The sequence below is a fragment of the Nicotiana tomentosiformis genome, chromosome 1 (genome assembly GCF_000390325.3).
Source record: "Nicotiana tomentosiformis chromosome 1, ASM39032v3, whole genome shotgun sequence".
In the NCBI taxonomy this organism is placed as follows: domain Eukaryota; kingdom Viridiplantae; phylum Streptophyta; class Magnoliopsida; order Solanales; family Solanaceae; genus Nicotiana; species Nicotiana tomentosiformis.
Genome location: NC_090812.1, coordinates 46,990,929 through 47,016,727, shown reverse-complemented (window position 1 = coordinate 47,016,727; position 25,799 = coordinate 46,990,929). Strand labels below are relative to the sequence as shown.

Here is a 25,799-nt window from a genome sequence, read left to right as displayed (position 1 = left end):
TGAATCGATGAGGATGTGTATAGATTATCGGCAGTTGAACAAAGTCACCATCAAGAACAAGTATCCATTGCCGAGGATTGATGATTTATTTGATCAGCTTCACGGTGCCAATGTGTTTTCAAAGATTGATTTGAGATCTGGCTACCATCAGTTGAGGATTAGGGCATTCGATGTTCCTAATACAGCTTTTCAGACTCGGTATAGGCATTATGAGTTTTTAGTGATGTCATTTAGACTGACAAATGCGCCAGCAGCATTCATGGATTTGATGAACCGGGTGTTCAAACCCTACTTGGATTTCTTTGTGGTTGTGTTTATTGATGATATCTTGATCTACTCCCACAGTCGATAGGAGCATGAGCAGCACCTTCGGATTGTTCTTCAGACTCTGAAAGACAGCCAATTATATGCTAAGTTCTCAAAATTCGAGTTTTGGTTGAGTTCAGTTGCTTTCTTGGGTCACGTTGTATCAACAGAGGGTATTCAGGTGGATCCTAAGAAGATTGAGGCAGTCCAGAACTGGCCTAGACCCACATCAGCTACAGAGATTCGTAGTTTCCTGGGTTTGGCGGGCTATTACCGTCGATTTGTGGAGGGGTTTTCATCCATAGCAGCCCCGTTGACCAAATTGACCCAGAAGGGTACCCCGTTCAGGTGGTCAGACGAGTGTGAAGCGAGCTTTCAGAAGCTCAAGACTGCTTTGACTACGGTATCGATATTGGTGTTACCCATAGGTTCAGGATCTTATACAGTATACTATGACGCATCCCGTATTGGTATGGGTGCGGTATTGATGCAGGGTGGCAAGGTTATTACATATGCTTCACGGCAGCTGAAGGTTCACGAGAAGAATTACCCTGTTCATGATCTAGAACTGGCAGCCATTGTTCACGCGCTAAAGATTTGGGGCACTATCTTTACGGCGTTCCATGTGAGGTATTCACTAATCATCGGAGCTTGTAATATTTGTTCAAGCAGAAGGAACTCAATTTAAGGCAGAAGAGGTGGCTGGAGCTATTGAAAGACTATGATATCACCATATTGTATCATCCCGGGTGAGTTTCGGATAGGCCACAAGATGTTTTGGACTTTGGAAATCTGGTATTTTGCTACAGCAGGTGTTCTGGCATGTCCTTCTTCGCGTTCGCGAAGGTATTCTCGCGAACGCGAAGAGTAAACTAGGCAGCTGAAGATTTATTCTTTGCGAACGCGAAGGCTTGGTCGCGAACGCGAAGCGATGGGGGCGTTACCCTTCGCGAACGCGACAAGCACATCGCGAATGTGTAGTGTTAGGCATTGGGGAGGGGGAGTCAGCCGTTCCTTCATCGCGAACGCGGGCAATGCCTTGCAAACGCGAAGGCCAGGGGGGAGTAACCATCGCGAACGCGAGCTGGGTCTCACGAACACGACAGTGCTCTCGCGAACGCGATGAACACTGTCGCCCAACACTTAACAGAATCCAAAAACGGAATTTTAGCCAAAAATTCATTTTCTCAAAAACCAAACGGTGAGAGGCAATTTTTCAAGAGCCATTTCTTCCCCAAATTATTGGTAAGTGATTCTAAACTATTTTCTTTCAATTACCCATTATATTTCTTGAAATTTCAACCAAAAAATCTAGAGTTTTCATGGTAGAATTAGGGGTTAAGGTAGAAACTAGGGATTTCGGAAATTTGGGGATTTAAACCTCAATGGGTAAAAGAATTTTGGTTCGAACCTCGAGTTTTGGCCAAGCGGGTCCGGGGTCGATTTTTCGACTTTTTGGAGGAAAAATTTGGAAAATTTAATTTATGAAATATAATTGATTTCTTTAGCAATATTTGATATTATTGAGTCATTTTTGAATTGATACGAGTGGTTTGGAGGTGAATTCCAAAGGAAAAGCTGTGATTGAGAATTAAGTGGCCTTCAGAGCAAGGTAAGTGTTGTGTCTAACTTTAGCTTGAGGAAATAGGTATTGTGTGAGTATTTGCTACGTGTTTTGTTGTTGAATACGATGTATAGTTGAGGTGACGAGCATCTATACGTTGTGGTCGAGTCATAACATGCGAGTGAAATTCCATTCTTGCAAATTTGTAGTCTTAAATCTTGTTATCCATGCTTATTGTTGTTGTTGAAATGTTGGGAGACTTGTATCCGGTTCCACCAAGGTCGATAAAATTGTGAATATTGATTCGAAGTTCAGATGTTAAATTGTGAAAGTAATCATTGATGAAATATTGATTTCTTTGTGAAACTTCTCTCTATCCGTTGTTATTGATTCTGTGAATTGTGACTCCAGATCCGGGTGATAGTAATTAATACAGTTTTATGATATTCCGCACTTATTATATTTCATCTTAGTTAATTATTGTTAATTACTGAATGGAAATAAGGAATTGATTAATGATTCTCTAACGTTGGCTTGCCTAGCAAGTGAAATGTTAGGCGCCATCACGGTCCCGTCAGTGAGAAATTTTGGGTCGTGACAGTTGGTATCAGAGCACTAGGATGCTTAGGTCTCACGATTCACGAGCAAGCTTAGTAGAGTATGGAGGATCGGCACGGAGACGTATGTGCTTATCTTCCGGAGGCTATGAAGTTTAGGAACAAGTTTCACTTCTATTCTTCTTTGTCATGCGATTTTGCTTTCTTAATACTGATTGAACCCTTCTACTCTTATTCTCTCGCAGATGGCGAGAACACGTACCGCTTACTCCGCTGAGCAGCAGCCAGAGCCTCCAGTGACAGTTCCTACGCGGGGCAGAGGTCGAGCCCGAGGCCGTGCCAGAGGCCGAGGCAGGGGCAGGGCTCAGCTTAGGGCCCGAGCAGCAGCCCCAGCAGTGGAGCCTCAGAAAGAGCTTGACGAGGAGGTTCCAGCCCAGACTGTTCCTACCGGACCAGCTCAGGCTCCGGAGGGGTTCATTGCTACCCCAGTACTTTAGGACGCTTTGGTCCGTTTGGTGGGCCTTATGGAGAGTGTGGCCGTGACACTTCAAATTCCAAGTCATCTTGTTACTCGATATATCGCTGACATAGTCAAAGTTTACCGTCATATTTTGCCTTAGAGAAAATTTGATCAAAGGATTGTTTGTACTAAAGTATATGCTCAGTGTAACTATATATATATATATATATATATATATATATATATATATATATATATATATATATATATATATATATATATATATAACGAAGACAAACCCTAAGTAGCAATTAAATTCAAAAAAATACAGTTGCTATATATATGTAAAGTATATAATATATATTCGCATAATCTTTTTACTTGCTATAAATAAGAAACAAAATACGTGTGTTTAGGGACATTAACTTTATGAAAAATATATTTCCATAAAAAGAGCCGAAAAATGTGTCATTCAGCCCATAAAATGTAAGGGCAAATAGAAATTTGAATTCCACGCAACTAATTTAGGGGCTTTAACTTTATGAAAAATATATTTCCATAAAAAGAGCCGGAAAATGTGTGATTAAGACCATTAAATTGGGCAAATAGAAATTTGAATTCCAAGCAACTAATTTAGGGTTTATATCTAAAATTAGGGAGGAAGTCATCTGCTCAAACATACCTCGAATTGGATTTTGGTTGGAGATGATAAAATGTAATAGTTGATGGAAAATTGTGAATCTTTTCCAAGTAGAAATCCCTCAATTTTAGATAATAAACATTCCGATCTGAGGAGGTGTTACCCGTTTATGATTTTGTATAACATACCCTGTTTCTTGTCATCTTCCATGACAAAGTGATATAACAATGGTGGGAATGGGGAGAATTGGGAACGTTTGAGAAAGAGATAGAAATAAGAAGTTTGCCTTTAATATGAAAGACTGTACTTTTGTTGAAAATGTGGTGTCTCTGCATTTTTTAGTATATTTTAATTTATTTAGTTGAAAACATATTAAGTAGTGGAAAATTTCTAGAAAAGAGGCGATAAAATTGGGTTGATATAAGTTGCCAAATGTCTTGTTAATAGGTTGCCACTTGGCTTTTTAATAACTTGCCACTTGGCTAAATGAGAAGGCAAACTTTCTCGCTTTAATACATATATATATATATATATATATAGAATATAGATATTTAGATATAGATATAGATATTTTTCTAGGAGCTATAGTTCCATCTTTTCACTCACAAATTTCTAAAAGACCAAAAGATTCAAATTCTTTAATTTGTTTTATTATCTTTGAATAATTATTGTAAAGTATTTTTTTTTGTTATTGTTTATAGTATTTGGTAATAAAGATAACAATAGTTTTCATAAGATATATATTCCATGTCTCATAAATCATAATAATACATATAAAAACTTACGTGGAGTATGATTTCTTTATTTAATGAGCTAGTTTAGTGAGATTAACATTCATTATTTTTAGAAACTTACATTTTTTTCTTTGATATTTTTTCAATAACTCAAACACATTATTTAATAATATATATATATATATATATATATATATATATATATATATATATATATATATATATATATATTTAAACCTATATATTGATATAGGCACGTGCGCAAAACGCGTACCCTAAGAGCCCGTTTGGACATAAGAATTTTTTTTCTTTTTTTCAAAAATTTTTCACTTTTTTCCGAAATCAGTGTTTGTTCATAAAATTTCTAATTTTCACTTGAAGAGATATTTTAAATTTTTTTTGAAATTTTGAAAAACTCCAAAAAACTATTTTTCAAAATTTTCACTTAGATTACTTACAAAATTTCAAAAACAACCCAAAATTATATTCATGTCCAAACACAACTCTAATTTTCAAATATCATTTTTACTTGAAATTCTTTTTCACTTTTATTTTTTAGAATTTTACAATTCTTATGTCCAAACGACCACTAAGACTAGTTATCACTAAATTATAGTCATATATCACTTCAATTTATTCCTATTACTAATGAAAGTAAATTAATGGAGTACATAATTTAGTGTAAAGTAGGTTAAAGTTTTTACCGAAAAGTTACTTTCTCAAAAGATCTCTCAATTAGGGAAACAAATTATCGCGGATTCGCCCGCAATTCCCAGAAATTAGGAAAGAAGATTTTCAGGTTACGTGCGCAGTGATCTCACACGATACCAAAGCAGCCGCCACTCCTGTTTGCTTGGCGCCCTTATGTCCACGCCACCTATTCACTTTGCTTCCCATTTCATTTTCTCCATGCAAAATATTTAAATAAAAAAAATCAATTTTCCACCTCCAGAAAAATTACAGAATCCCCTAGAAATTTCCATTCGTTCGAAAGAAAAATTGTTCAACCCCAGAAGCTACAATTTTCTGAAAAAGTACCCAATTTTTTGTTAAATTTCAATTGTCCACCTCTATACACAGAAAGAGTGAGAAATTTCAATTAATTTCAATACAAAAACAAAAATTTGTTCAACCTGAAAGGTTAAAAAAAAATTGATGGTGGGAGTGGGATCAACATCAACAAAGCAGGGGTTGCCGTCATGGATTGGGGCAGCCACTGCAACACGAACCACCGTTGAATTCGACAAAAGCGTCGCCGTTTCTGGTGGGGACACGTCGTCAACTAAGCCTTCACATTCCGAGAACTTTACGGATGTGAATTTAGGCTTTGGAGAGAGGGCTATTTCCGCCGCTGGTGCTGCCGTTCTCTCCGCCGTCCTTGTCAACCCTCTTGATGTTGCCAAGGTCACCCTTTTCCCCCCTTATATTATTTATTCTTAAATTAAGCCCACACTGTTCATTTAATTTGCCTTAAAAGTGCTGCCTTTTAAAAAAAAAAAATGTACAGTAACTTCTATTTCTAATTTAATTGTGTGTTCCAATTTAACTTATGTCAGTGATGTAGAAAGCTTGTTCCACTGTTACATTGCAAATATTAGTGCTTAAGCATGAATTTGTACCGAGGAGAACCTTTTGAACAGCTTACAATCTTGAGTTGATTCTCTACTTTCTTGTCATTTAACTTTGTTTACCCGAAAAATCAGATAACGTTAAATTTGTGTATGGTTCTAAGGATATGTGATACGATTTGATACAAATCGTATATAGAAATAGAAATATGTATGTTCTTGGCTATGAGAATGTGAATAGTGAGCAAAAGAATGAATAAGGTAAAATAAAACAAGCATGAGGAGATATCTTTCAATATGAGAAATGATCTTTTGTTACAATGCCTTCTGCCTGGCCCTATGCTTACAAGGATTCCCTCTTTATAATAGAGGGATCCTACTTTATTTATAATAAAATAAAGCATATAGTGACCCATGATGAATTGTCTCTTACTCGATTCCCGCCAAGATTCTCTCTCTTAGTGTGGTTGTAACGGCTCTTGTTTTTGAGCTCGACACTGGCTCGAACTCGTTATTGGGTCGAGCTCTCGATTTTGGCTTGAGTTCGACCTCCGGGGTGGGTGTAGCGCATTCCTGACCTCGAAGCAATGCCTTGCGGATCGATTTGGTCACGGGCTTGATAAAAGTATCGAGCCGACTCCTCGATCAACCTTCGGATTCGAGGCTCATTTGTACTGCCTTCGGAACTCATCCCAAAATCCCACTCCGGTTGCTTACCGTTCGAACTCGATCGAACGTAGGAAGACCGAAATCTATTTCGACCGTATACAGATAGTCCCCTCGATTTTCAGGAAGGATGTGGTGAGAATCGATATGATCTTCGATGGTTCGATCGGGTTATAAGCTGACGTTTGCACAGGGCTCGATCATGACGTATGTGATAGCTGTCCCATCGATTTAGTCTTTTCAAGGTATTTAATGTATGTCAGACGGTGGTCGGACTTGTCAGACGGTGGTCGGACACCTTTGATATTGAACTGTCACGATGCAAGCCTATAAATAACCCCTTCATCTAACATTTACCATTTTTACGTCTTTCACTCTTCCAAATTTTCTTACCCTTTCTCTCTATTTCGCCGCTTGCAGCAGTGTTTTTAAGAGCGAGAAGCGCAAAAAAGCGTCAAGGGCTCGCCTCGCTTCAAAAGCGAAGCGCAAAGCGAAGCGCACGCTTTATTAAAGTGAAGCGCAATTCTTAAAAAATATAATGTAAACCTTGCAAAGACACAATATAAAATTATAAATAATCAAAAAGTTCAAATTGTCAAAATCAAAGCTACTAAATTACTAGAATCAACCTCTTATTCTTCTACTCTTCTTGTTCTTCTTCAAGATTGTCAAAATCTTGAATTCCTCTATTATCTTCATATTGCTCGTCATCTTCCTCCTCCCCCTCCTCTTCCTCTTCATGATCACTTTCATCTTCATCAATTAGGGATAGGGATCGACTTGTGGTAGCCACACTTTTTCCCTTCCTAATCGAGCTTGAACTTGAAGTATTCCCCCTTAAACCATAAGGATTCTCCCCAACTCCACTAGCAACCGCAACATCACCCCAAGTGAAATTAGAATCGCCTTCAAATACTTCTTCATCTTCACAATTTTCGGGGACTCCGGTTAGCCACTCATTAGCCTCATCAATATTGTCCAAAAGAATTGGATCAATTAGATTGCGGTGGTTGTAGCGACGCCTCAATGCTCTATTGTATTTTATGAACACTAGATTATGGAGGCGCTTCAAGGTTAGTCGATTCCTCTTCTTTGTATGAATCTGCAAACAAGATGTGTCAACTAATTAGTAGGAGTTGGGACAATTGAGATATAATTTACTTTATCTCAAAACACGAAATAATTCTTTTTATTTCTCACGTGTTCAAAAACGCTCCAGTTCCTTTCACATCCGGATGAGCTACAAGTTAAACTTAGAACTCTGATGGCGAAAGTCTGTAAATTCGGAGTCTCTACACCATATTGGTCCCACCACTCAACTATAGAAGTGAAAAAAAATAAATTCAAGAGTTAATAAGTATAAAAAATACATTAAAGTTAGAGCTATAAAATATAGAAGCACTTGGTCACCTGGCGATTTCGTCTTTCTTTGTTTAATAGCAAGTCGGAGCTTAAAAAGTCCCTCAGCTGCCTTGTAAATAGCAAGCTGATCTACTATCTTTTCTTGCATGTCTTCATCTGGGGTCAACTTGATAACAACCTCATGGAATCCTGTCCACACTTCTCTAGCCAATGAATTATTCTCATGCTGATCATAAAAGAGTGACGGGTTCAGAATAAGTCCAGCTGCATGCAAAGGTCTATGAAGTTGCTCACTCCATCTTGCATCAATGATCTGAAAGACCTTTGCATATTTCTGCTCATCAGTGAATGATGCTTGAATAGCCTCCTTGGCCCTATCCATAGCTTCATAGAGGTAGCCCATTGGTGGTTTTTGCTCCCCATCCACCAAACGGAGTACTTTAACCAAAGGGCCACCAATTTTAAGAGCATGAAGGACATTATTCCAAAAAGAATAAGAAAGAATAATGCGTGCAACATCTTTCCCTGCACTTTCCTTTGCAAATTTACTCTTGCTCCATTCCTCTGAAGTGAACAACTTTCTCAAATTGGATTTTTGCAAGTGGATACTATGTAAAGTCAAGAAAGCAGTGGCGAACCTTGTCTTGCCCGGTTTCACCAAATTTTTTTGTCCGGTGAATCTTCTCATCATATTCAATAACAAGGGCCGCTGAGAAATATAAGAATGTACCCTAACGCCCTGGCCAAAAACTGTAGAGAAGGGTTTTTCCTTGAAAATGTCCCCGAAGATTAAGTTGATACAATGAGCCGCACATGGAGTCCAATAGACATTCTTGTACGCTCCTTCCACCATGCCACCCGCTTTCACATTTTCACTCGCATTATCAGTGACCACTTGAACAACTTTGCTTGGGCCAATCTTTTCAATGGTGTTCTGAAATAAGGTGAACATTTTGATGTGGTCAGTGGATGAGTCGCTAGCATCAATGGACTCAAGAAACAAACTTCCCTTGGGAGAATTCACCAACACGTTAATAATCATTTTCCCAGTTCTTGCCGTCCACTTATCCATCATAATGGAGCAGCCATACTTGTTCCACGCAACTTTATGTTCCTCCACAATTTTATTAGTCTCCTCCACTTCCTTATTTAGATAAGGACCTCTGATTTCATGATAAGTGGGAGGCTTCATTCCAGGTCCGTATTGACCAACGGCCTCAATAAAGTCTCCAAAAGTGTCAGTATAGTTGACACAATTGAAGGGGAGCCCAGCATCATAGACCCATCGTGCAAAAGCTCTAACTGCACGATCCCTCAAAATGTCCTTAGCAATTTTTTGTACATCTTTTCCACCGCTCTTTCCTTCCGGCTTCTTTGGGAAATAGCAATCTATAGGACCTTTAGTCCTACTCGTACCCGTCGATCCATGGCTTGAAGAGATTGCATCTCTTCCCCGTTTTGTTGGAAGTGACAATTCTTCAATATCATCATCACCATCATCATCAAGATTGGTCACCAATGGTTGATGACTCATTTGATTTTTTTGCTCCTTCTTCTTCTCAACAAAATTCTTTATTTCATCCCTCACCTTCGGTGGACATTTCGGACAACTTGTGACGTTTCTATCGCCACCAATAAGATGGAATTTAAAGCGATAAATTCCACCCGTTGTAATCTTGTTACAAAACTTGCATACAATATTTGTATTCTTCTCATTAACTCTATCGCCATATCGCCAAGCCGGGTCTTTATCTTTCGATCTTTGAGACATTTTGAAATCCCTATTAAGATATAAGAAAATACATAATCAAATAAACTGAAAATACGTATAATATATATAATAATTAATTTTATAAACCGAAATACACATTAAAAAAATCAAATAAACTAAAATATAACATACATAATTTTCTAAAATGAAATACATATAAAATTAATCAAATAAACTGAAAACATAACATATATATAATAATTAATTTTATATACTGAAAAATACATTAAGAAAATCAAATAAACTGAAAAATATAACATATATAAATAATAATTAATTTTATATACTGAAATATACATTAAAAAATCAAATAAACTAAAATATAACATATATATATATAAACTAAAATATAACATATATATATATATAATAATTTATTTTCTAAAGTGAAATACATATAAAATTAATCAAATAAACTGAAAAATATAACATATATAAATAATAATTAACTTTATATACTGAAATATACATTAAAAAATCAAATAAACTAAAATATAACATATATATAATAATTAATTTTCTAAAATGAAATACATATAAAATTAATCAAATAAACTGAAAAATATAACATATATAAATAATAATTAATTTTATATGCTGAAATATACATTAAAAAAATCAAATAAACTGAAAAATATAACATATACTAAAATACATATTAAAAGTAATAAATAAGAAGAATAAAAGGGGGAAAAAACAAAATGGGTTAGAGATAAAGGGAAGAAGAAGTCGCTGAAGTCTGAACAGTGCAAACTGGAGTACTGGACTGTCAGAGTCTCAGAGATAAACGAAAAAGAAGAAGGAAGAAAGAAGGAAAAAGAAAGAAAAAAAACAGATTCTGACGGGACCAAGAAGAAGAAAGAAAGAAGAAAGAAAAAAAAGAGAAGAAGAAAGGAGAAGAAGAAAATTACCTGGACTGGTCAGAAATGTTGATGAAGAACCCTAGGCTTTGGTCGACCTTGATCGTAGAAGAGAGAAGAAGAAATGACCAATTTTTCAATTTAGGGTCTGTTTTGTATAAAAAAAACAGACCCAAAGTTTTTTTCTTTTAAAAAAGGGCCCTCTTTTTAAAAAAGGGCCCTCTTTTTAAAAAAGGGCCATCTTTTTAAAAAAACAGACTCAATGTCGCTTTTTTAACAGAAGCGATCGCTTCGTCGCTTTGCTCGCTTCGTCGCTTCGTCGCTTCCTCCGTTGAAGCGTGCGCTTCCCTAGGTCGAGTCGCCTCAGGCAGCTAGAAGCGACACTGAGTCGCGTCGCGTCGCTTCGCGCTTAAAGCGACGAAGCGATCGCTTTTCTAAACACTGGCTTGCAGAGCCATGTACATCAACTTTTCATCTTTCTTTGCCTTTCTTTCTCTCATATCAATGGCCAAAACTTCGAAAACCGTACCTCAGAAGGAGAAAGCTTCTTCTTCACGGCCGTCCGGCGACAAGGTCGAGCGAGTGCTTATTCAAATTTGAAGTGATGTAGCTACTAGGCTTATAAGTCGAGTCAATGATTCGAACTCGAAGTAATGTAGCCCGTAGGCGTAGTAGTCGAATGAATGATTCGAACTCGAAATAATGTAGCCCGTAGGCGTAATGGTCGAGTGAGTGCTTGCTCGGACTCGAAATAAAGTAGCTCGTGGGCTTAGTAGTCGAGTGAATGATTCGAACTCGAAATAATGTAGCCCGTGGGCGTAATGGTCGAGTGAGTGCTTGCTCGGACTCGAAATAAAGTAGCCTGTGGGCTTACTAGTCGAGTGAATGATTCGAACTCGAAATAATATAGCCCATAGGCGTAATGGTCGAGTGAGTGCTTGCTCGGACTCGAAATAAAAGTAGCCCGTAGGCTTAGTAGTCCAGTGAATGAATCGAACTCGAAATAAAAGTAGCCCGTAGGCTTAATAGTCGAGTGAATGATTCGAACTCGAAGTAATGTAGCCCGTAGGCGTAATGGTCGAGTGAGTGCTTGCTCGGACTCGAAATAAAGTAGCCCGTAGGCGTAATGGTCGAGTGAGTGCTTGCTCGAACTCGAAATAAAAGTAGTCCGTAGGCTTAGTAGTCGAGTGAATGATTCGAACTCGAAGTAATGTAGCCCGTAGGCGTAATGGTCGAGTGAGTGCTTGCTCGAACTCGAAATAAAAGTAGCCCGTAGGCTTAGCAGTCGAGTGAATGATTTGATCTCGATGCAATGTAGCCCGTAGGCGTAATAGTCGAGTGAATGTTTGCTCGAACTCGAAATAAAAGTAGCCCGTAGGCTTAGCAGTCAAGTGAATGATTCGAACTCGATGCAATGTAGCCCGTAGGCGTAATGGTCGAGTGAGTGCTTGCTCGAACTCGAAATAAAAGTAGGCCGTAGACGTAATGGTCGAGTGAGTGCTTGCTCGAACTCGAAATAAAAGTAGCCCGTAGGCCTAGTAGTCGAGTGAATGATTCGAACTCGAAATAAAAGTAGCCCGTAGGCGTAATGGTCGAGTGAGTGCTTGCTCGAACTCGAAATAAAAGTAGCCCGTAGACGTAACGGTCGAGTGAGTGCTTGCTCGAACTCGAAATGAAAGTAGCCCATAGGCTTAGCAGTCGAGTGAATGATTCGAACTCGATGCAATGTAGCTTGTAGGCGTAATGGTCGAGTGAGTGTTTGCTCGAACTCGAAATAAAAGTAGCTCGTAGGCTTAATAGTCGAGTGAATGTTTGCTCGAACTCGAAATAAAAGTAGCCCGTAGGCTTAGCAGTCGAGTGAATGATTCAAACTCCATGCAATGTAGCCCGTAGGCATAATGGTCGGGTGAGTGCTTGCTCGAACTCGAAATAAAAGTAGCCCGTAGGCTTAGTAGTCGAATGAATGATTCGAACTCGAAATAATGTAACCTGTAGGCGTAATGGTCAAGTGAGCGCTTGCTCGAACTCGATCCTGTTTGCATAATAAATCTTGAACATAGAATATCGGTAAAGAAGATTGTCTTTGCAAGTCATTAAACATGTGTTCATGTTTTGCGTCAGTGCTCGGGCCAACTACATAAGCAAGGTTCGTTTTGATCATTTGGCTCTTACAACGTTTCCTGTTGAGACACTGTTTGTCATAACGAAGTAACTTCCTTTGCACCGAATTTGATAATCATCACAGATGCGTTCAGTGATAAAGCCCCCCAGTATACGAGGTTGATTTTGAAGAGGCATCAGATACTCAGCAGTAGTATCGTTTCCGCTATATGGCTGGTGTCGATCTCTCGTCGATTTTTGCTTGGTAGTTCTTTTCGTAACGGACCTAGAAATCAACTGGTCATCTTCGACTCTTATTTTGGATTGATATCGATTGTGCACATCGGTCCAAGTAATAGCTGGGTACTCGATCAGATTCTGCTTCAGCGGCCGTGAAGCCATCGAGCTCCGCTCGTTTAGACCTTGAGTGAAAGCTTGGACAGCCCAATCGTCTGTGACTGGTGGCAGATCCATTCGTTCCATTTGAAAATGAGATACGAACTCCCTTAGCATCTCGTTATCTTTTTGTATTACCTTGAACAGGTCCGACTTTCTGGTTTCGATCTTAATGGCTCCGTCATGTGCTTTTACGAAGCAATCTGCAAGCATAGCAAAAGAATCAATAGAGTTAGATGGTAAATTATGATATCATACCATTGCCCCCTTTGACAGGGTTTCACCGAATTTTTTCAATAATACAGATTCGATTTCATCATCTTCCAAATCATTTCCCTTGATGGCACACGTGTAAGAAGTGACGTGCTCGTTGGGGTCGGTCGTTCCGTTATATTTGGGTATTTCGGGCATACGGAATTTTTTGGGGATTGGTTTTGGGGCTGCACTCGAGGGAAAAGGCTTTTGTATGAATTTTTTCGAATCAAGCCCTTTTATCATTGGTGGAGCCCCCAGGATTTGATCGACCCTGACACTGTACGTTTCCACTCTCTTGTCGTTGGCTTCGACTCGTTTTGTGAGTTCCTCGAGCAATTTAGTAATTTCGGGAGTGGTCCCCGATTCTTGCTCGTTTGATTTCACTATGGCGGGCTCCGCTCTGGGGGTGATTTCTCGAAGCGGATTGGGATCCGGCCTGCTTTGTATATGAGTTTGGCTCTGTAACTAGGCTATCGCTACTTGTTGGGCTTGTAGCATCTCGAAGATCATACGTAAGCTGGCTCCGATTTCCCCCGCATTATGGGTATCTCGGGCTACGGATCGAGTATCGCCCTGAATGCTTTTTTCCGGTTCGGAACGCTGATTCGCCTCCAGAGCTATTCGTGAATTGACATCCAATGGTACTTCGGCTCGAATTTCGGGTACTTCGATTCGAGCCTCAGTGCCATCGTCAAGTGGCCTTCCGCCCCCGGGTGCCAAGTTGTTGGTTTCATCTTGAAGGCTGGCTTCGTGGTCGATAGGTAAAGCCATCAGTCGAGGGTTTGCCCTTGTTGATTTGAAGTTGCAAACTGGTGTGTATTGCAGATTCGTATCAAACAACCACTGTTACCCTTGGCCCCACGGTGGGCGCCAAACTGTTTACCCGAAAAATCAGATAACTTTAAATTTGTGTATGGTTCTAAGAATATGTGATACAATTTGATACAAATCGTATATATAAATAGAAATATGTATGTTCTTGGCTATGAGAATGGGAATAGTGAGCAAAAGAATGAATAAGGTAAAATAAAACAAGCATGAGGAGATATCTTTTAATATGAGAAGTGATCTTTTGTTACAATGCCTTCTGCCTGTCCCTATGCTTACAAGGATTCCCCCCTTTATAAAAGAGGGATCCTACTTTATTTATAATAAAATAAAGCATATAGTGGAGGACCCATGATGAATTGTCTCTTCCTCGATTCCCGCCAAGATTCTCTCTCTTAGTGCGGTTGTAACGGCTCTCGTTTGTGAGCTCGACACTGGCTCGAACTCGTTATTGGGTCGAGCCCTCGATTTTGGCTTGAGTTCGACCTCCGGGGTGGGTGTAGCGCATTCCTGACCTCGAAGCAATGCCTTGCGGATCGATTTGGTCACGGGTTTGATAAAAGTATCGAGCCGACTCCTCGATCAGCCTTCGGACTCGAGGCTCATTTGTACTGCCTTCGGAACTCATCCCAAAATCCCACTCCGGTTGCTTACCGTTCGAACTCGATCGAACGTAGGAAGGCCGAAATCTATTTCGACCGTATACAAACTTCTTTTAGGTTGTTTAAATTTTAATGGCATCTTTCTTTCTGCTTTGCAGACAAGGTTGCAAGCTCAGGCTGCAGGTGTCCCTTATGATAGCCTTTGTAGTTTGGGACCTCTTCATGCAAATACAGTAGGTTCCCTGCACTTCCTCCCATTATGTTTTTTCTACGTTTCCCATGGACATTAGAATGCTTCAATTTTTTTTATAAATGGGAAAGTCAAATATGTTGTTCAGAAAAAATAAGAATTTTCTAAGGTAAATAACAAAAGGAGATATTCACAATGCTTATAAACTCATTAATATGGCTAACAGAATTTACTATGCTATTTGAAGTTATTAAATTTCACCATGACATTCCAAAATTATATTTGATACTCCAAATTCAAGATAATGCTGTTTAATTTGTACGAATTCTTCTTTTATACATCTTATGGTGCAATTCTGACTAGTTCCCACTTTGAATTTCTTAGTCCTAGTCCTTACACTGGTCCCATGGTGTCTACTTATCATTGACCTTTTTTTGTGTATGACATGGACACTGTAATGCTTCAAATATTTTGACAAATGGGAAGTCAAATACGTAGTTCTGGAAAATAAAAATATACTAAGACAAAGAACAAAAGGAGATCTCCACAATGCAGGAAAAATGTGTTTTATCTAAATCAACTCGGTAGAACTACTTATATCGTCATGGAGAATTCTCCTTCAAGCTCGAGGAACTACCTGCACTTTCGGTTATCATGTTTGTGCTCAACCGTTTGGAGCCATATGAAATTATTAATGTCAGAGTTTTGATTCATGGTAGTGGAGTGGACACTTTTGATAAAAGGCATGGTTTGTAGGCTGCTAACCCTGGCAGAAACTAGCTGTGCTGGCCTGCTGTGTTTCATGCTATCTCCCAAATTTTGTGCACGAGATGTGTTTAGTTTTACCTAAATTATCAATCTAAAGTTACAAGGACCAACTTAAGTTGATTAAGTTTCCACTATATGTTGTTCAGCATATAATTTTTTCATCTGCTATCTTGTTTAGGTGCTGACAGGTGTGAAGTGCAACTCATCAGGCACTCGTGCTGTTCTTGGTGCTGAACCATCATGTTCCCCAGATTGTTCCAGATATAAAGGAACACTTGATGTCTTTTATAAAGTAATACGTCAGGTTAGTTACTTTTTGTGGGAAGTAAAATAGTTACGTTTTGCACATAGTTTGAGATCCTCTGCTTTGAAATCTGTATGTCTTATTTGAAAGGCAAAATGACCTCGTGGCCACTTAAACTTGTATCAGTTTGCCAACCCGATAAACAAACTTATATCTTTCCCATTTTAACACCTCAACTTGATGAACTGAATACAAATAAACACGTTTGACCGTTGACTATGCTTATGTGGAAACAACGGGTTGATGTGGCCAAAGTGCGTGACAATCACGCTAATAAAGCGCGTTAGAATAGAATTTTGGTGGAAAAAATACTAAAAAATGGGAAAAGAGAACATCAATTACAAAAGAAAAGATTTAAAAAGAAAAAAAAAACTTCTAAAGAAGAAAAGGGAAAAAAATCTACTCCCCACCCGTACGCCCCTGCCCAACCTTTCTTTACCTTATCCTCCTTTTTCCCCTTTTCTCAATTTTTGCTCTTTCCCCACCGGCGCCTATTTCCGTCCACAAACCTCTCCTCTCCAACCTTACCCTTTAAAAAACCACCACAACTCTATCAAATCAATACCATTCCATCATCCTCCTGACCATCGGAAAAGATTTTTAAGAAAAATTCTATCACAACAACCTCTATTTTCAATCTTGACCATTAAAAATCACCTTAAATTTAAGATCACCAGAACCTTCATCGCAGACGACTAAAATCGGCAAGCACCACCATAAAAATCAGAACACGGCCATCATCATATTTTACCATAAAAGAGGGAGCTTATAGCCTAAAACACTTCATCGGCGATTACCTATCTCGATCCACCTCTCTTAGATAACACCCATTACACTACAAACACTTTACAAACATTCTGAAATTAAATTTATAGAAAAGTAAATTTGTTCTCTGTAGATCGTTCTTCCGGCCAACTCCACCAGAAATATTTGCCACTGTTTGGTGCCGGCATTGATGAACCCACATATCTCATTTTCATTTATGGTGACCCTTCCCCGCGTTCTTGAAGTTGTTATGCCAGTTTGGACACCTTAGCACTATTATTGTATTCAATTTGTGGTTCTCACTGATGGTTGAAGGTTATTGATGAACCCACATATCTCATTTTCATTTATGGTGACCCTTCCCCGCGTTCTTGAAGCTGTTATGCCAGTTTGGACACCTTAGCACTATTATTGTATTCAATTTGTGGTTCTCACTGATGGTTGAAGGTTATGTCTTAGAAGGTTCACTCTTGCTATGGTGAAGAGGAAGAGATGAAAAGAAAAGAAAATAAATTTAAAATCTGGTAAATTGCACTTTTTATAAAGTAGGCCCCACATTTTACACGTGTCAAAGAATAAAAAACTTGGTATATAATGTGTGTCATTCATGTCACAGCGAGTGAAGACCACGTTCAATCAGAAGTGTTTATTAGTATTGGGTTCATCAAGTTGAGGTGTTAAAATGAGAAATGTGTAAGTTTGTTTACCGGGTTGGCAAACAAGTGTAAATTTAAGTGGCCAGGAGGCCATTTTGCCTATTTGAAATCCGCTGAAAGTTATGACTACTATCACATCAACATCCATCATGAACTAGTCATCTAAGAAAGTGTTGACTGTTGAGGATGATTTTGTAGTTAGGCTGCAAAAACAATTTAAAACTTATAACTCTATTTCCTTTTTCTGTACTTTTCTGGGGCATGCAAGACAACTCTCTTCTCATTATGACATCTGTTATGTACTCACAGAACAGCTATGGATTTTACATGAGATGGTCATGTAAAAGGTGATAATTCTGTAAATAGAGTTACCCTTGCAAGGGTTTGCTGTCACTACCTTCCTCTCCTCCCCTCCCCTCCCCCTCCCCCTCCCCCTCCCCCTCCCCCTCCCCCCACCTACAAAAAAAAAGAGTTGAGTGTTGAAGTTTTTGGTTAGACGTTGATACCAACAGCTGTGCCATAGTTGTTCTAAATTCATGCAATATTATCTGGTCAAAAAAGAAAATAAATAGAAACCATTGGACCTGAAAAGTAGGGGATTCTCTAAACATCTTCTTTCAGTTCATTTCTGCATTTCATTGGCTCTGTGAAAGTAAACTGTCTCATCTATTTAACCCAGGTAACTTGTGCAGGAAGGAGTTAGTAGATTGTGGAGAGGCACTAATGCAAGTCTGACATTGGCAATCCCTTCTGTAAGTCTCTATTTAGAAATTCATTTGTCTTTCATTTTTCACTGGTTATTCAAGTATGAAGCACGCTGTTATGTGCAATTGCATTTACAGCTGTCTTGTTTCGTGATAGTTCTTATTAAGTGTTTTTTTGCCTTTGCAGGTGGGGATTTATTTACCTCTTTATGACATTTTTCGGAACTCTATGGAAGAGTATACATTACGTAATGTACCAATGGCTACACCATATGTCCCCTTGGTAGCAGGATCCTTAGCACGTTCCATTGCTTGCGTCACTTGCTATCCAGTTGAGCTTGCAAGAACACGAATGCAGGTAAATCTGATTATCTGCTTGATGCGGATGGAGACATTACACGATTTCTTGTGAGAGTACTATGCTAATGGAATCTCTTGCTGCTAGAAGATGTTTATCACTATTACAGTTTATCTCGTGGATAAAACTAAAGATAGATGTGTAAAATTTACAATTTTCAAATATGTGAATATTGAATTTACATTCACAAAAAAGATCAAAAGAAATTATATATTTTGGGCATGCATCTATATGCTCCAGAAGATAGTTAAAACATTTTCCCAGTTTTTAAAAATATTTTACCGGATAACGGCTTGTATTCTTTCCAGATGTTTCTTTCCCTCTGTTGTGAATTAGTGGCTAGCTATGGTAAAAGCTAAAAGATGAAGATGGAAATCTCGTTCCACTGTTGGGAAAATTAAAGGTTTGTTACATTGGTAGTTTAGAAATATTAGTTTCTTTGTGTGATGTTTGTCTTTATCATGGTGCTTGGAACTTACCAGATAATGTTAATTTCCTTTTCGAAGAGCAGCACCACTTAGTTAGGTGTTTGGGTTTATCATGTTATGTATGTTTTAGATGCTATCTCTACCTTATTTTTCTGCTAAGTCTTACTTCGTCCTGTAACTTCATTTCTTATAGGCCTTCAAAGACACAAAAAATGGTGTGAAGCCCCCAGGAGTGTGGAAGACATTAGTTGGGGTCGTTTCTCCAGTCAATAGTGCAAACAGCTATCAAAATTGTAATACTTCTTCCTCAAACTTACTTTTGTTGTTTGCACATAGTTATGTTATATTATCTGTCCCTCTTCATGGTTAGACATTAGTCTTGAGTCGTTTAAAATGTGTGAATAGGTTCCTGCCTTATGCGTACGTAAAAGTTGTTTCAATAAACAGGCAGGGTATGTGGATCTACATGCTCCATCCTCTTTAGGGCCATCCACCTTTAACCAATATTAGTCTTATCCTCCGTACTATCTATTTTTGCCATCTTATGCTGTTTCCTTTTCTTCCCACCGCGATCTTATGCTCTTTCAATGATAGTGACAATATTACATGCGTGCTATACACACAAGGTGGAGCTTTTATCTCTTCCTTGGATCCCGTGGGGCTCCGTTGAAGTGCAGGGTTTTCTTGTAAAATAATTATTTAAACGACCTCTTTTCTTTGTAAATTTATGGGGAAATTCAACATACCAATAATGCTAATGTGAGGAAGTTCTCTCCTAATTTATCTTGTCCTTAATGGATTTTAGAATAGATTCTACAAGAAGCTTTGACTTAAAAGGTTTTTGCTAAGAAATACTAGAACCTTTCACAATTAACTTATTTCTAGCAAAGGAAATACAAGTTAAATCCCATCATTATTTAAATACTTCACTCTAGTTTTAGTTGTTATTGAGACACAGAATGAATCAGCTAAAAGTGTAACTTACAGCATATGGCATTGGAAATATTCAATTTCTTTGAGTATTCAATTATGGAAGTTTAACTGCTCCAGCTCTTTGCTTTATGGTTTTTAATGCTATGATAACACATTGTGGTTAATTACTTCCCCACCAACCAATGGCTAGCAACACGAACCTACCGGCTCCTCTGGACTGGTTTGGGGGCACAACTAGCTCGTGATGTTCCTTTCTCTGCAATTTGCTGGTCTACTCTTGAGCCAGTAAGTTCTTCTAGCCCTTAACTGCGTGCTATTCCTGCGCTCACTCTGCGTTTAATTGAATAGAACTCTTGCTACTTTTGTGAAGGTTAGGAGGAAGCTACTAGGCCTGGTGGGAGATGAAGCAAGTGCAACTACTGTCCTCGGTGCAAACTTCTCTGCTGGATTCATTGCAGGAAGTTTTGCAGCTGCTGCAACGTGTCCGTTAGATGTTGCAAGAACTAGGAGACAGATAGAGGTCGGTCTTCTCCCATTCACCTAAACTTTTCCTAAAAGAAACAACTAACAGAAAGTGTGATTGCCCATTGAAAAGTTTACTTGGATTACGTGAGTAGTTGGACCTCTTAATAGTGGGCTGATGTCAAGTAAACATAAAGAAATTTCTGCCTGATAGTGCACACACCTAAATAAATTTCTTCTAGTTTGGCTGTGGAGTCTTGAGTGTAGAACTCTGGGTTTCCTGGATCTAATGTCACATGTTGAGTGGAAAATTACGTTTAACCTCAATCACTTGACAAGTCTTGGGTTCGATCAAACATGATCTCGAAGTGAAAAAGATCATGTAGTACTTTTTGCCTTAGGCATGGGTTTACATTGATGAAACCTGTAGTGGGAACTATATCAAGTACAAAGAACTTATATTTTGGATTCACTGCAGTTAAACTACAAAGAACTCTTCTAATGTCACATTTGGATGTTGAGGATTGTTTGCATCAGATGTATCTCAAAACAACAAGGTTTTGCACAAACTGCTACGTCCAGGCACCATAACAGGAGCTCTTCGGCTCAGCTCTCCATGGGAGCAGAGTTGCTTATCTCTCCCCATATATATGTCTTTCTGATCTACCATTTTTTCCGTCAATTTTAGATAATTCAGTATTGTAATGCTCCTAGTAGGGAATGACTAGTGATTACATCATTCTGTTCAAGGAAAAGTAAGAATGAGGAAAATGAGTTAGTACGTTAAACCTGTGTTAATGTAGTTACAAACTTAAACACACAGTCAAACATCATATTTTGGTGGCTGATGGGTTTGTCGATACTCGTTTTACTGAAGATATTTTTGTATCCTGGTTGTGCTGATAAGATCTTAAATTTTTAACCCAGATTTTCTGTGTTACTCCATATCTTTTATTTCCGTTGTTTATTGATATGGCAGTCTATTTGATGAGTTTGATTTGGACGTATTAGCTTAGAGTTTCCACTGACATCTGGCTATAATTTTCAAGAAGCTGATTGTCAGATTAACATGCATTGCCTGTTATTTTTATTAATTTAAAGAAGCATGGTGGATGTGACGAAGTAGACTATTATCTCGGCAATAATGAGCCAAGCTAGTATTTTGCGGTGAATCCACCATTAAGTAGTCGTGCATTATGATTTGGAACGCCCGATTCTCTAGCATGCGCTTCATTTCTCGCTTTTTCGCTTTGAGCTCTAAGGACCTTGTCGCTTTTTTGTGCTCTTGATTTTAAAAGCACCTAGTTATTATTATTTCCTTCTTTTTGTTGGTTTAATGGAACTTTCAGTTGACATTGCAGAATGATCCTGAACGAGCACTGAGAATGACTACGAGACAAACATTGGTTGAGATATTGAGGTACTTCATTTTGTTTCTTTATCTTCAGCTGCAACCCCCATCTCCCCTTCCAGCCCCTTTCAGATACTGCAATATGTTTTGATCTAGTTGAGAAAAGATAGTTGGAGAAGTAATAAGCTCTCATGAGTTGATCGACTGTAGGATTACTTTTGGTTTTCACAAACTAATCCTTTTCTTTAGGGTGCCGATTGCCAATAGGATAATTGTACATTTTATTAAGTATGGTAATAGATGTATGAAGCATGTGATTCGTTTTGGAAGGGGTATGGGGGAAGAAAGCTGAGGGCGGAATGGGTATTGGGACCTCTGTTCCATTAAGAGACGACTTTGCTAAAAGTGTCTGAGGTCCCACTAAGTGATGACTTATAACTCTTCACCATTTCTAGCTCCTTGTCTTCCTTACCCTTTCATTATGATGAATCCAGTTGATTGGCTTGATGTTATGGAATACCTGTTTCGTCGTGTTGTCCGTCTCCATTTATTCTTTTTTCTTATAAGATACAGGGTGATTCTTTCATGCTGCTGAGAAAAATAATTCTATTTTATCTGGGTGCTTAGTAAGTTTTTAAGTTAGTACAAAGGGGTAGAATGCTTAGTGGATACACGAAGTTCCATTTGATCAAGATGAACCTTGGAATATGCTTGTGTCCACCTGAAATCAGCATCTTGCTGAGTGTTAAAAGATTTGTTCTTGTACTGGAAATGATTTGAAGCATAGTTTTAGTATCTCAGGACGTATAGACCATTGTCTTATAGTTCTTTGTGCTGTGAACTGCTAATTATTGTTTTCATGAACCAGGGATGGGGGAGCTAAGGGGTTGTTCACTGGAGTTGGCCCCCGAGTTGCCCGAGCTGGACCTTCAGTTGGGATCGTTGTTTCCTTCTACGAGGTGGTAAAATATGCTTTGCGCCATAGGCATATGCATTGGCAGAGCAAAGATGCTGATCTATAGCACTGTGATCTACACGCCAATGAGGCAAGTGATGTTAGCATAACTTGTTCTGATAACAGGCTGAAGAGCGAAAGAACAATATTCGACCAAGTGTATTCTACTGAAGACCTGACCGTTTCAGTGATTTGGGTCATGACAGGATAATTCCTTCTAGCCAATTTTGCCTGTGAGGCTTGAAGGTTGATTTATTCAAACAAGTGGAGAAGTTTCTCCAGTGGCGTAGCTGAATAGGCAACCATTTATGCCTTTAGTTTCTTTGTAAATTCACAATCCTTCTCCCAATGTACCTATTGCGTACATACAGAGATATAATAAGAGAATAACAACTATACCCTTCTGTATTTCAGATTTCAGATTCTTTGTACTAGTAAACAAAAGAAACTAGACTGTTGTGTTGCGTGGTAGCAAGATAAAAAAAAATAGTTGTAGGAAACTTCCTGGAGGGAACTAAGGGATAATATACGTGGGGTTGCTTGCAAATGCTCGAGGGGGTGGGTTTACACAGTGCAAAAAATGGGAATTTCAATACGTAACTACAATTCAATAATTAAGTAGAAAGGGTTGAAGGAGAGTATGGGAAAAAAAGGAACCTGAAAAAAAAAAAAAGAGTAATAGAACGCTACTCTAAATGGCCTTATTTTTTTACTTCCACTTTTCTCGAGTTCATGTCTTCTTTTACTTGTATTAATAATCAGTGCGTTCCAGATGGTGCATTTCTTTATATCCCAGAAGACGGGTCTGAGACTTGAGATGTTGAGAAAAGTGGAAATGAGAAAAAGGAAACTAAATATATAACCACTGGAAAAATAAACATGAATGGATTGATAATTGAATCCATATGAAGAATGACCAATCATTGTCCCAAAGAGAAAAATGAAACATAATTTTAGGTTTGACTAATGCTAAGAGATAAATTTAGAAAAAATTGTAGGGAGAAGCGTCCATAGGGTGGATGAGATATGTAAGGACTAAAGCCGCCAGCATCAGCACGTATGCAATTCCTTGATCTATGGATGTTCCTGCAAATTAATTACCATGACCATATTAGCCTAAAGGATTTAAGTTACATACACTAGTAGTGGTGTAAAAAAAGATATAATCTGGCTAGAGAAACTCTAGTCCAAGTATACTCAGCTTGTGTAAATTGAATACTAATTTGTTTTATAAAGTTTTCAAGACTTCTAAAATTTGTACATTTCGAAGCAGACATTCAACTTAAATGGTTTAACAAGAAGGTCACTGAATGTTATCCTAAGATCTCTATATCTGTTGCTCTTGTAGCAGGAACAAGCACAACACAAGAGTTGTTTTATATAGAGATGTAGCTACTACAACTATTTTGTTTGAAGTTTTGAGTTGAAATGTTCACTATTAATAAGTACGTTCTTAGATTTACAAGTCTTCATTTAACTTAGCAGAGTAAATCCACATGGTTCTTAAAAGTTTTATGCTACTATTGATGTTGCAATTGTTTCTCAAAGTCAAAAGAAACAGCCGACAAAGAATCTGAATAAACTAGGAAATAATTAACCCTTTCAGAGAAGTGAAAATCAGATCCTACAAACCCCCACTGTTCACAAGTGCAAACAAGCCAAAAAATGCAGACTGTACAAACAAGACGGCACGGTGGGGGCTAGTGGATTAACTCATTATGATCAATTAATAGAGTGTTAGCAAATGTAAGTTAAATACTAAGCGAAAAGAGAAGGGGATAGAGCAAACCATCACTGGTAGGGGCAGGAGCAGGGGCCAACTCTTGAGCTTGAACACAAGGGATGAAATTGAACAATGCCATGGCAAAGATGGCCAACAATATTGAAACTACAAGTTTAGAGGCAGCCATATTCTCCCCAACTTTTCTAACTCTAGAGAGAAATATATCTTGGTAACAAAACAGTGAGGTATGCTGGCTGAGACTTTTGGACGTTTATATAGTTAGTAGGATATAATATTCTTTTTGTTTTTATTTTATTTTAAAATATAAATTATATACATCCCATTATAAATATTTTTTATCTATTAGTTAGTTTGACCTCTTATAACAAGTTAATTACTATTTTTTACTATTTGATTATCAATTAATACTTATCATAAATTTTATCTTTCATTAAATTATAAAAAACCTAATTGTATTGTATTTTTAAAATATCAATGCATAAAACTTAAACTCTTTATTTTATCTTTTAGAGAGAACATAGAAAATGTGAGAAACCAGCTAAACTGTGGGTACTGGGGTCTATCAAACTTTGTTCTTTTGAAACCCCATGTGCCACCTCTTCTTTTTCAACTCTTTATTCTTTTTCCATCAAACCTCAGATTATATGATTTATCAGAGATATTAATGCACATATGCAAAAATAAAAGATTTTAAAATTATTTATCACTTGTTCAATAATATCAATTGAAATGGATGCTAATGGAGCTGGACTTTAGATTCTCTATTTTTTTATTTTTTTATTTTTGACAGATAAGTTGGACTTTATCTTGTAAATTTTATATTTTAGACCAAATTTATAACCTTAAATGTTAACGATTTTGTGAACCTTTTAAATACAATTTCCCCGCTGAAGTTTACATTCAAACTATGGTTAGAGAGGAAAACGAAATTATGTCAACTGAATTAGGATATTATGTTGTTCCCTTTTCTCTTTCAAATCCAAAGATATGCATAAAAATTTGAAAAGGAGTTCCACAAGAATTCTAAAGGCTGATTGACACCTCAATCCGTATTAGCATTCACCTAATTTGAATTTAAATTTGTGATATATCAAGGTGAGTAGTTATCTAGCTATTACACCTAGATGGATACAAACAAATTGCAATCCCAAAGATATGGTTGCATTTTTCTTTCAAAATTTGGTTATCTTTTTTCCTTTGGTAAATTTTTATCACCCTAAAGGAGCAGATTTTATAGCAAAGCGAAGGCCATGGTCTTTTAATGAACTTTCCGCGTAGGGTGGCAAACGAGCGGGTCAAGTCGAATATAAGTGGGTCGAAAATAAATAATGAAAAAATAGAAAAAATTATCCAACTCGATTCATATTTAATACGAATAAAAAACGGGTTAATCGACGGATAAAATGACATTGTACAGCCGCTCTAAAAATAATAGCCAAAAAATATATATTTTTTGTATGTTATATACAGAAATTATACAAATTTTATACACTTTTTCGGCTACTAAATATA

At 37.8% G+C, this 25,799-nt stretch overlaps 3 protein-coding genes across 4 annotated transcripts; 1 reads left to right on the top strand and 2 right to left on the bottom strand.

Annotated features, from left to right (window-relative positions):
* The first annotated feature begins 5,040 nt into the window (after window positions 1–5,040).
* LOC104106521 (mitochondrial carrier protein MTM1-like) lies at window positions 5,041–22,956 on the top strand. 2 transcript variants are annotated; one of them, XM_070182001.1, is made up of 10 exons: window positions 5,041–5,665; window positions 14,828–14,902; window positions 15,806–15,931; window positions 18,045–18,104; window positions 18,244–18,414; window positions 19,036–19,135; window positions 19,966–20,060; window positions 20,146–20,295; window positions 21,599–21,657; window positions 22,457–22,956. In XM_070182001.1, the coding sequence occupies exons 1-10, from the start codon at window positions 5,417–5,419 to the stop codon at window positions 22,608–22,610; spliced, it is 1,239 nt and encodes a 412-aa protein (XP_070038102.1). In that variant the 5' UTR covers window positions 5,041–5,416; the 3' UTR covers window positions 22,611–22,956. The 2 variants fall into 2 exon arrangements, with proteins under 2 accessions (XP_070038102.1, XP_070038104.1); XM_070182003.1 differs by lacking the exon at window positions 14,828–14,902.
* On the bottom strand, window positions 7,037–9,826 carry LOC104105474 (uncharacterized). Its single transcript, XM_070181997.1, has 3 exons — window positions 7,906–9,826; window positions 7,696–7,814; window positions 7,037–7,597 (listed from the first exon to the last, which is right to left on the bottom strand). The coding sequence occupies exons 1-3, from the start codon at window positions 9,626–9,628 to the stop codon at window positions 7,136–7,138; spliced, it is 2,304 nt and encodes a 767-aa protein (XP_070038098.1). The 5' UTR covers window positions 9,629–9,826; the 3' UTR covers window positions 7,037–7,135.
* A 423-nt stretch (window positions 22,957–23,379) lies between the features above and the next one.
* Window positions 23,380–24,522, bottom strand: LOC104106520 (arabinogalactan protein 41). Its single transcript, XM_009615087.4, has 2 exons — window positions 24,333–24,522; window positions 23,380–23,629 (listed from the first exon to the last, which is right to left on the bottom strand). Exons 1-2 carry the CDS (start codon window positions 24,451–24,453, stop codon window positions 23,526–23,528), a joined length of 225 nt encoding a protein of 74 aa, XP_009613382.1. The 5' UTR covers window positions 24,454–24,522; the 3' UTR covers window positions 23,380–23,525.
* Between the last annotated feature and the right edge of the window lie 1,277 nt (window positions 24,523–25,799).

What these genes read in the sequence shown, in the direction of transcription:
- LOC104106520 (XM_009615087.4), bottom strand. Translation starts at nt 24,453, where the DNA reads ATGGCTGCCTCTAAACTTGTAGTTTCAATATTGTTGGCCATCTTTGCC. An exon ending in TCCTGCCCCTACCAGTGATG is followed by an intron (nt 23,630 to 24,332) that starts GTTTGCTCTATC and finishes ATTAATTTGCAG; the next exon opens with GAACATCCATAGATCAAGGA.
- LOC104105474 (XM_070181997.1), bottom strand. Translation starts at nt 9,628, where the DNA reads ATGTCTCAAAGATCGAAAGATAAAGACCCGGCTTGGCGATATGGCGAT. An exon ending in AAGAAAGACGAAATCGCCAG is followed by an intron (nt 7,815 to 7,905) that starts GTGACCAAGTGC and finishes TCACTTCTATAG; the next exon opens with TTGAGTGGTGGGACCAATAT. An exon ending in ACTGGAGCGTTTTTGAACAC is followed by an intron (nt 7,598 to 7,695) that starts GTGAGAAATAAA and finishes TCTTGTTTGCAG; the next exon opens with ATTCATACAAAGAAGAGGAA.
- LOC104106521 (XM_070182001.1), top strand. Translation starts at nt 5,417, where the DNA reads ATGGTGGGAGTGGGATCAACATCAACAAAGCAGGGGTTGCCGTCATGG. An exon ending in TTGCAAGAACACGAATGCAG is followed by an intron (nt 18,415 to 19,035) that starts GTAAATCTGATT and finishes CATTTCTTATAG; the next exon opens with GCCTTCAAAGACACAAAAAA. An exon ending in ACATTGGTTGAGATATTGAG is followed by an intron (nt 21,658 to 22,456) that starts GTACTTCATTTT and finishes TTCATGAACCAG; the next exon opens with GGATGGGGGAGCTAAGGGGT.